A 10,431-nucleotide genomic window follows, 5' to 3' on the forward strand; every position below is an offset into this window, starting at 1 on the left:
GAGGGAAGGACTGACCCCCCTGAATTGTACCGAATCCCCAGGACTCCCATGGTATCCCGTCTTGTCCATACATCTCCACAGAGTAAAGAAAACTTCAATCAATCCAGGCTGACAAACGTAAACCTAGTATTGAAACTACCCCGAATTGCTTCTCATAGTTCAGCAACCATGAGCTGGTGGACGCAGTTTGGCAACTGCCAAGCTTAACACCAGCGTCAGGCTGTTTTGGTGACTATTGAAAGTGCCAGGTGTATTGGGGCAACTAGGCCATTTCTTTTGTCACAGTTGTGTCGTTATCAAAACATGTTTATTTTTTTCCCTCGGTAATCCTCTTTTTCTCTAAACTGAAACCAAGCCACGGTAAGTCTTTGATGATGTTTCGTACCGTTTTCTTTTGCAACTCCCTTCTTTTCGTACTGTATTTCCCGGCAGGACTGATAGCATATGTCCATACATTTCGTGTGGTTTGTTCAAACTTTTATGGTTTGAATATTTTGTACCGTCTACGAAAACTGGTTTGCTGCTAGATGACTGTGTGAGATTTGATAAATGATCATATATTAACATTACAGTTGAAGCAATAGACAAAGGGTAACCAGGGAGATAATTACAAAAGTGCAGTCAAGTGATTAATTAGTAATTATTCATAAGTTTTGCCATTCTTTGCTCTTATGACTAGCTGTTCCTGTACGCTAGATGAGAACAATGTTGAAACTGACCACATGTGATTGAAACTGCGTTAAGCTTCAAGAACAAGAATAAAGGCTTCAAGGACCGCCAACGAGAACTTCAAATGGGTCGGTGGTTGCAAAAGCAGCCCTTCGACTCAAACGGATCCTTCATGGTGCATGATCGGATGCAGGCAGTGCTATGATAATCAATCATTTTTATGTATACGTATACTAACCTGATTAACAGGCAATCAGTTAGTTATTCTATATAACCTGTTTGTGCTGAAGCTGTGGCACGCACGCTAGGAGGAACGATCCCCCGCGCACCCAGCGCTGCAGTGAAGAACGCCTGCTTCCCAAAACTCCAAAACGAGTCTTAGAGGGTTTCTTCGACCGGCTTTTCGGTGTCGCGACAACCGCCCCTCGGCCTCCCCACAGCAGCAGACGCCGGCGGGCAGACCTCTGAGGGCTTCCACCCGCCTCTCCTCAGCCCTCCGCCCCGCAGAGCCCCTTCCAGTCCCGGGGCAAACACCACCCGCCCTCCCAGCGCCGTTTCGGCCGAGGTCTGCCCGCCTGACGGACCCCACCACAGCCTCGGACCCTCCCTCCCCTCGGCGGCGGCCGGCGCCCGCGTCCTCCCCTCAGCGGGGCCCGCCCCTCGCTTCCCGCCGAGGCGGGGCGGGGCGGGCCGGGCCGCGTCGCGCCGCTGAGCTCATCGGGCGGCGCCGGGGCCGGTCCGGGCGGCAGGAGCCGGCTGCCGGGGCCTAGCCGGGAGCCCCGCGGGTGGGTGCGGGACGCTGTGCCTGCGGGGGGAACGGGTGCGGGTGGAGGGGTCTCTGCGTGCGGTGAGGGGAGGGAGGAGGCCGAGGCCCGGCCCGGCTGACGCGTCGTGTCGTTGTTTTCTCCCTAGATGTGGGCTGAGGCGTTGGTTCTGCCCTGCAGGGCCGGGCTGCGGCTGTTCCCGCCGCTCCGGCTGAGGCACCGAGCGCCGGGCGCCATGAAGCTGCAGTCCCCTCAGTTCCAGGCTCTCTTCACGCCGGGGCTCCGCAGCGTGGCAGGTGAGTGCGGCCGGGCCCCGGGTGTGTGGGGGCCTGAGCAGCGTCCCCAAAGCGTCCCCGCCTGAGGAGGACCAAAATGCCGGCCTGGGGGGGCCGGGCGGGGAACGCAGGCTTTGCACTTTGCGTCCTCTCGCTGCCGTAGGCGCAGCCCCCGATTCCCCTTACCGGGGAAACGGGAGAGGGGCTTTTGTGGGCCGGTGGTGGGTGCTGAAGGGCAGCCTGGGCAGCTGTTGTGTTCTGGGAGGTGGGTGCTGCTCTTCAGCTCTGGTTTAACCCCAGCCGGCAGCTAAGCACCACGCAGACGCGCGCTCACTTGGCCCCACACCCAGTGGGATGGGGGAGAGAATTGGGAAAAGAAGTAAAACTCGTGGGTTGAGGTAAGAACGGTTTAATAGAACAGAAAGGAAGAAACTAATAATGATAATAACAACGATGATAAAATGACAATAATAATAATAATAGGATTGGAATATACAAGTGCAATATACAGTGCAATTGCTCACCACCTGCCAGCTGACACCCAGTCAGTTCCCAAGCAGCGATCCCCCCCAGACCCACTCCCCCCAGTTTATATGCTGGGCATGATGCCACCCGGTATGGAATACCCCTTTGGCCAGTTTGGGTCAGCTGCCCTGTCTGTGTCCCCTCCCAGCTTCTTGTGCCCCTCCAGCCTTCTTGCTGGCTGGGCATGAGAAGCTGAAAAATCCTTGACTTGGTATAAACACTACTTAGCAACAACTGAAAACATCAGTGTGTTATCAACGTTCTTCTCATAGTGAACCCAAAACATAGCACTGTACCAGCTTCTGGAAAGAAAATTAACTCTATCCCAGCCAAAACCAGGACACAGTGTAATTTCAAAATGACTCAAAGGACATGGCGGAGCTCCATTTTCATCAGTTGTTGTGGGGTATTGTGCCTGAAGAAATTGGGATTCCTGGTTCACTGTGCTCTGCCATAAGTAAACTAAGTGCTTTTCCCTTATCAGCTGCTAACTGCTGAAAATGTTCCACAGCCCAGAGTCCCCCAGTATCAATTAGCAACCTGTTAATATTTAGGTTATCAGAAATGCCCCAGAAAAACGTATCAAAAAGGACTGGGAAAATGCATGTGGGTGCTCAGCTGTGTACCTAATTTGTGCGTTTTTACATGAAGGTGTGAGGTACTTACATATTTGCTGCTTACTGCATATTTGAGTGTGTATTCCCAGATCTGTGATCTTAATTTGTGAAAAGGTAGGTTATGGCTGACAGCGTGCTATGGTTTTTATTTGAGAGAGTGCTTTATGGTTTTCCTTTCCTTCCCAGAATTGTTTGAGAAGAAGAACTATGAGCTGAGAATAGCAGGAGGTGCTGTGAGGGATTTACTAAGTGGAATGACACCACAAGATATAGATTTTGCCACTACGGCTACACCAGCAGAGATGAAGGAAATGTTCACATCTGCTGGTGTTCGTCTGATCAATAACAAAGGAGAAAAACATGGAACCATTACTGCCAGGGTTAGTTTATGATTTAACTTGGATTTTTTCTAACTGTACCTGTGAATGTGCGGCATAACCAATAGAAAACTGGTAGCGTGCTCCTTCTTTGTTCAAGTATTGCAGTAAGAGTTTAAATGAGACCATGCTTTAAAGTATGGAGTGATTTATTTTTTTTATTACTTTTTGCTTGTAGAATTCAATTAATTACTATATTTTAATGCATGTTGCCTCTGCATAACCCATTTGTGCTGCTGTGTCATCACTAGAAAAGATAATGTAGGCCGCCCACATGTTCAGATAATGTGGGGAAGCTGATCCTAGTGTTTCTTGCTCCTGATTTTGCAAGTCTTGCTTCCTCTGCCTTGCTCGTTCCTCTGCCTCTTATTCCATCTTCTGCAGGAAGATTTCTGCAGGCTATCTAGAAAATGAATAATGCAAGGATTGTTTTCAAGTGTTTGTATTTCTTGATTGTCTGCTCTGTATGAAAACATGATTGTGTTGAAGTAACAATGTCTGTGGGATTTTCAGCTCCATGAACAGAATTTTGAAATTACTACTCTTAGAATAGATGTTGTCACCGATGGACGACATGCAGAGGTTGAATTCACCACTGACTGGGAAAAGGATGCTGAAAGGAGGGATCTGACTGTCAATTCCATGTTTTTAGGTAAATTCTTTCAAAAGCAAATATTTAGATGAAACACTGCTTTCTTAAATAAGCCACTAAATTATCTCAGTCTGTTTCAATTTTTTTGTTTGTACTGCTATCAGCTGAAAGGTCTGTACAAGTATGTGAGATAATCTGACAAACCAGTCAAATCGCACAACTTGTCCTCTGTATTTTCAAATGAGAGTGTTTAATCGTGCCAATCATGTTTGTAAATTCCTATTCTTTTTTTTTTTTTTCTTTTTCTAGGTTTGGATGGGATGCTGTATGATTTTTTTAATGGATATGAAGACTTGAAAACCAAGAAAATTAGATTTGTAGGAAAGGCAAGTGAGAGAATACAAGAAGATTATTTACGAATCCTAAGATATTTCAGGTACTAGGTTTTGCCTTTCCTAGATAAAGAAATGAAGTAAGCATTGTAGAAGGTTTCAGAAACATGCAAAAAGAGATCAGTGACGTAAAAAGTGTTGTAATTGTCATCTTGTTAAGTTTCCTCTAGTATTATAAATTAGAATATTTAACACTGTCATGACATTGATTATCTGAATAGCAGTAATAAATGGAATAACTGTTCTCAGTCTAACATACAGAGGTTTTATTTGGGCAGGTTTTATGGAAGAATCGCAGAAAAACCTGGTGATCATGAACCTAGTACACTGCAAGCAATTAAAGAAAATGCCAAAGGTTTGGCTGGAATATCAGGAGAAAGGATTTGGGTGGAACTGAAAAAAATTCTTCTTGGAAACCATGTAAATCATTTGGTTCGACTTATGTACGAGCTGGATATTGCCCAATATATAGGTAAAGCGAAATGAAGATATATTTCCTACTCCTGTATCATATACAAACAGAACTGCAGCATGGCAAAGTGAGATAAAACTTGTTTTTATCCAGAAAGAAATCAGATTTTTATTTTTTTCCCTGTGTTAACATCCACATTTCTTGTTAACACTCTTCCTTGCACTGTTTTTTGTGTGCATTCCTTTAGGACTACCACTTGATGGAAATTTAGAGGAATTTGACAGAGTCACTAAAAGTATTCAAAATCTGTGTCCAAAACCGATGACTGTTCTGACATCATTGTTCAAGGTGAAGGATGATGTCACAAACCTCGATCTGAGGCTGAAAATCTCAAAAGAAGAAAAAAACCTTGGCCTTTTTTTAGTGAAGCACCGGCAAGAGTTAACCAAAGCTACGGGTCCAGAACCACTTAGACCCTATCAGGACTTCATAATGGATGTAAGTGTATTTCATATTGCTTTACTTTTTGTTTTTCACAGTGAATGGAATTTCCAGTTTTAGAGAGTAGCAGGGATGACGATGCCTAGTGGAAAGAAAGGGCCTTAAAGAGTCAAGTAAGAGCCATTTCATCGGCAGGCTTGTTTATTGATCTTAGGCAAATTTTTGCCAGGGTTTTAAAGACTATGATATTTTCATCAGAAAGATGGGATGTACTGACAAAAAGTATTAGCCAAATTTGGATTGCTCCCTGTTTAATATCATCACAGTAACTGGAAGAATATCTTTCTGTGTTATCGATACCAGTTAGGTGGGGTGGGTTGGTTGGTTTGTTTCTCCCCTTTGTTTTTCCTCTGGAGAGGGGACCAGAAATTAACAAGAGCTATTGTAAACATCCTGGCATGTCTCTGCAACATAAAGTAGAAACTTCAGTATAAAAAGATTCTTTTCCTTTAGCAGAGTTTAGTTTTGCAAGAGGATAAATAGCGGACATTTCTACTTGGGTTCAAAAGCTTTTTTCTTTGCCATCCAAAATACTGAGGCTTTAAATTAAGACATTATTTTAAACAAACTAAAAACCCCACCATGTTTCTAGCAGTTCTGAGCACCTTGTGTTCCATAGCAATTTTTTGACTGTATTTAAAAGCCTACCTCTCAGTCAGGCTGAAAAATGTCATATTCAGTCATCTGAAAGAGAAGTTTCCTCTGAACATACCTAGGGACTGACAGTTTTCTGTACTGTCCCAGCTGATCTCCCCTTCTGCATTAAAACATGAGACAGGATCTGGACCTCAAGAGACTCCAGCTCTTTTCTGTGAAATTCAGCTCCTTGAATTGCGTATTGAAAGCCAGTGCAATTCCTGGAGCATCAGTATGTGTTCTTCGTGAGGCGTTCTGTTAAGTAGGCAACCTGTTACGTTCTTCCACAGCAAAGTTCAAGTAATTTTCAGCTGAAGTTCTGCACTTTTATTGCAGTACCTGAGACTGAAGGCGAGAGACAGCAGTCTCTGCAGTGAGGCCTGTCTCTCACAGGAAGGGTAATAGTTCCTCTCCAGTGTGGAGGTTGAAGATAATGGTTACGGCTATTACCTGGAATTCAAGAAGTCCCAAAGGATCACCCAGAGCCTCCAAGTTAGGACTGAGTTTTAAAACTTGTGAGGCAGAAGAGATCCTCACTTTCAGAGCTCCAACTTGTTGTCCAGATGTTGCCTAATAAGATGTCATGGGAATAACACAATGTTGAGCACAGTTTGAGCTGTTTTCTACTGTTTCATAGTGAATCCTCTCTTTTCTTCTTTTCTTTTAGTCTAGGGAAGCTAATACAAATGCCAAGATCTGTGAGCTTCTAAAATACCAAGGAGAAGAACATCTTTTAAGAGAAATGCAGCAATGGACTGTTCCTTCTTTTCCTGTTAGTGGCCATGATTTAAGAAAACTGGGTGTGTCTTCTGGAAAAGAAATTGGAACAGCATTACAGCAGCTACGGGATGAATGGAAGAAGAGCGGATACCACATGGATAAAGAAGAACTGTTGAGTTGCCTGAAGAAGTTGTAAAATTGAATAATAGTAGAGAACTGTTTGTGCCCTGTTCTAAGTGTAACTGAGATACCAGTAAATACTCTCAGTGTTGTCGCAGCCAATATAGCATTTGTCATATTTAAGATCTTCAGACAGCACAGTTCTGTTACTAATTTGTAATTTCTGAAAGGAGAAGTTTAATTTTGTAGTAATGTAAAATAGTATTTGCCAAGTTCCACAGTCTACTTCTTTTTGTTGAATTTTAATGATAAATATTTAACTACTTTATCTTGACTCTGGGTAATTAGAGGTGACACCAGGATTTTTCTCATTCTGACTTTGCTCTATCAAAAAAAAAAAAGTTTTTATCTTCTAGATAAAATCATGGGTGTTTTCTGTGCCTAGGAGAGTGACAAAGTGTCTAGAAATAATGAGCTCTAACTCTTTTTGTAGTTAAAGCTAGGTACCAGATTGAAATACTCACTCCAGCAGTTCCCAAAGAGTCTTATCATGTAAAACAAGTCTTTTTTCTATAAAGATTTTTATCTTCCATAATTCCAGAATCAGTTTTAGATTAAAAGGATGACTTAGCTGAGTCAGTATCATGAACTTCTTGTCTCTTCAGTAGTTTTTCAGTAACTTGTTTATCACTGAGTAACTAAATCCATAGAAAACTGGTGAAGGGCTTCTACAGTATGTTTTCAACTTCCTGTGTGAAACATACTATTAATGTTAATAGTAGAGGGGGAGGGAGAGCCAGGGTCCCTGCCTTTCCCCCCTGCTATGTCTGGTAGTTGCCTCTTGATTCCCTTCCTTTTTTTTTTTCCAAGGGAGGAGGTACAAATAGAATTCAGGTGATGGTGTTGGTGCGCCTAAACAGTGTGAACATCAGCTAAGTCCTGTAGCTCCATCACCTTCAGAGTACTAAATTAGAGAAATTGCCAGTGCCTTCAGTAACTCTCCACGCATCTTTTCCTGTAAACTCGCAGCAGTGAGACCCAGAGGCATTCACCTCTCTGATTTGCCAGCATTCTGTTTAAAGCAGTAGAATTATTTTGGGAAGAATTCCAACATCCCTACTGCTATCACACCAGGTTCTTCCCTGTGTTGCTTCTGTGTTAATTATCCATACATTTCTTCTGTCTGAACAGATCTACATTAAAAATGCACTCTGAATGCAGTTCAAAAGGAAATTCTAAATTATTTGCCCCTTCAAAATTAATAACATTTTGGAAAGCATGAGAAGTAAAGGGGATTCTCTTTGTTCAGTAGCCATCAATTGCTGCTGTAGAAGATTGGGTTTTGAAGCAGTGCTGTTCTGGCTGGTCTTAATGAACATGTATTAACAACCCTGGTGTTTTTCGGTGTGCTTTAAAAAAAAACAACAAAAAAACAACAAAGGAATGGCTCTAACCGAGGGCATCTCTTGTATATATAAATTTTATTGCAGGTTTAAGTTTTCCTACAAAACCATGGTAACTAATAAAATGGTTTGGGTTTCATTCTCCTCAGATATCATTTTGCAACACTAGATGGCAGCAATGCCAGAGCAGTGCCACAAAAAATCGGCATTTTATGCTTTCATATAGCTAACTTCCTAGCTGTTTTTTTTTTTTCCCTAGGAAGTTCGTTACTTGAAATAAATCATTCTGAAGGTACTTAGGAACTTCAGGAAGACAGCAAGGGAAGAAAAAAAGTGCTGTTTTTTCTCTGTTAATAAGGCAAAGCTCCTAGGAACATGATGGTGTTTGATTTAATTACATAATTAAATTGAAGCCTCCTTGTGCAGTTTATTGAACTACTGAAATCTTGGGAGGGAGACAAGTAATAAAATTTAGCACTATAGTAGACTCTTGTAAAGAACACTTCACAAAAGTGCATCTTTCCAGGCAATGTCTGTGGAGGCAGTAAAATATTAGCAACTACACTTTTTGTTACCCAAAATTGTTGTCACGGTTGAACTCCACTTGGAGGGAGGATTTTTAAGGACACAAGCTTGAAACTCTTACAGTCTCCAGCACTTCTGAAAAACAGCACAGATTATTCTGAAAGCATCTTAATTAAACAGTCCTGCTTTGAATTCAGTGTAGTTAGCACATTTGTTCAAATAGCTCATTTAAAAATCATGTTATGCTTGAGGTTTCTAGCTGGTCTATTGAGCATCTCTGTTTTACTATATTCCAAAGAAATTAAACCCTAGTAAAACGAAACTGCATTAAATCAAAATAATAGCATATTTTAAGCAAGCAGTACCAGGTTGAGTTCTGGAAAAATGATGTGTTTGAATAAACTTACAGAGTATGAACTCTTTAAACATCAGATTGGGAGATAAGAGATGAAGCAGTCTGATACATATATGGTCCAGTAAAGTACTCTTCTCCAATGGATTACTTCACTAATTAAATGACATCGGCAATGTGTCTTAATTAAAGAAGTTACACATCAGAAAAACCTGCGTGGCTTTGCTGGTTGGTAGCTGTTCCTGGCTCCCCAGTGCGACAGCCCTTTCCAAAACCGGCTGCCAGTATCGATGTTAAGGCCATCACTCTTCGGGCTTCTTGGAAAAAGAGCAAAAGACTAACACTTCCCGTTCGCCCTCTTCTCCTTGGAGGGGGACGGATCCCAAAAGTTTGCAAAGAATAATGAACCAAACTCTTTTTCCTGCGGGTGAAGCTAATTCTCGTTCAAATTGGAGCCCGGAGCAGCAGGAGGGGAATGCAGCCCCTCTGCAGAGCAAAGCCCGTGGATTCGGGGGGGTCCCAGGCACCGTCCCCTCCACGCCTGCCCGTGCTCGTGGTCGCCCCGGGAGGGAACTGCCTGTGAAGGGCAAAATGGTAAATAATACAAACTGCTTTCCCTCGCAGATGGCTTCTGAGGATTAATGAAGGGTTTTACCATTCTCTCAAGATGTAATGGTCTGTAAAAATGATTAAAAGGCCGGATTGGCTTGGGTGCCTTTTCAGGGGAAAGGGCACGGCTAATTCTCCCTGCAGAGCCCATAAAACTCGGGCCTGAAGCAAAGGGAAGAAGAGGAAAACAAAATAACCCCAAGAGCCCCCAGACCTTGGCGCTGCGTGGAGGGAGCCGCAGGAGCTGCGCCCGCTGCCTGGCCTCACTGGCCTTTGCTGGGCCCTGCGATTCGGGGGGGGGGGTTTATACACATACATACATACATATATATACGATATACCTATCTATCAATGGCTCCTAAACTGCATACAAATAAATAAATAAAACATAATAGATGCTATAATAAATAATATACATATATATGCATATGAAATATAAATATATAAGCAATATTAAATAATATGTAGTAAAATATGAATAACAAATTTATATAAATTTGTATATATTACATATTTATTATAGTAGATATTATATATATATATATATACACACACACATATTAAAAGTTTAGGAGCCACAGATTTAGATATACGTAAATATATATGTTATATATAATATTTATATATATAATATATATTCTTTATTATCATCTATATTAATAATATATACTTTACTATATTATTTATTATAATCCATTATAGTTTTATTTATTTTTATATATATAAAAAATAAAGTTTAGGAGCCATAGATAGAGCGCATATATATATATATATATATATACACACACATCTATATGTTTTTGTGTGTGTGTGTGTACGCACACTTATATACACATACAAATCCATCTATATATACATACAGAAAAAATATATATTATAATAATAAACATCTAATATATATAATATTTTTATAAATATAAAGTTTAGGAGCCGCTGCCGCCC

General features: G+C 41.8%; 1 protein-coding gene across 2 annotated transcripts; it reads left to right on the plus strand.

The window, feature by feature from the left end:
* The first annotated feature begins 1,368 nt into the window (after positions 1–1,368).
* On the plus strand, positions 1,369–8,142 carry TRNT1 (tRNA nucleotidyl transferase 1). Of its 2 annotated transcripts, none has more exons than XM_030043795.2 (8): positions 1,369–1,454; positions 1,614–1,729; positions 3,037–3,230; positions 3,741–3,879; positions 4,129–4,255; positions 4,490–4,683; positions 4,871–5,121; positions 6,428–8,142. In XM_030043795.2, the coding sequence occupies exons 2-8, from the start codon at positions 1,669–1,671 to the stop codon at positions 6,674–6,676; spliced, it is 1,215 nt and encodes a 404-aa protein (XP_029899655.1). In that variant the 5' UTR covers positions 1,369–1,454; positions 1,614–1,668; the 3' UTR covers positions 6,677–8,142. The 2 variants fall into 2 exon arrangements, with proteins under 2 accessions (XP_029899655.1, XP_029899654.1); XM_030043794.2 differs by having other exon boundaries at positions 1,371–1,454; positions 1,582–1,729.
* Positions 8,143–10,431: the final 2,289 nt, after the last annotated feature.

The sequence above is a fragment of the Aquila chrysaetos genome, chromosome 20, assembly GCF_900496995.4.
Source record: "Aquila chrysaetos chrysaetos chromosome 20, bAquChr1.4, whole genome shotgun sequence".
Taxonomy (NCBI): domain Eukaryota; kingdom Metazoa; phylum Chordata; class Aves; order Accipitriformes; family Accipitridae; genus Aquila; species Aquila chrysaetos.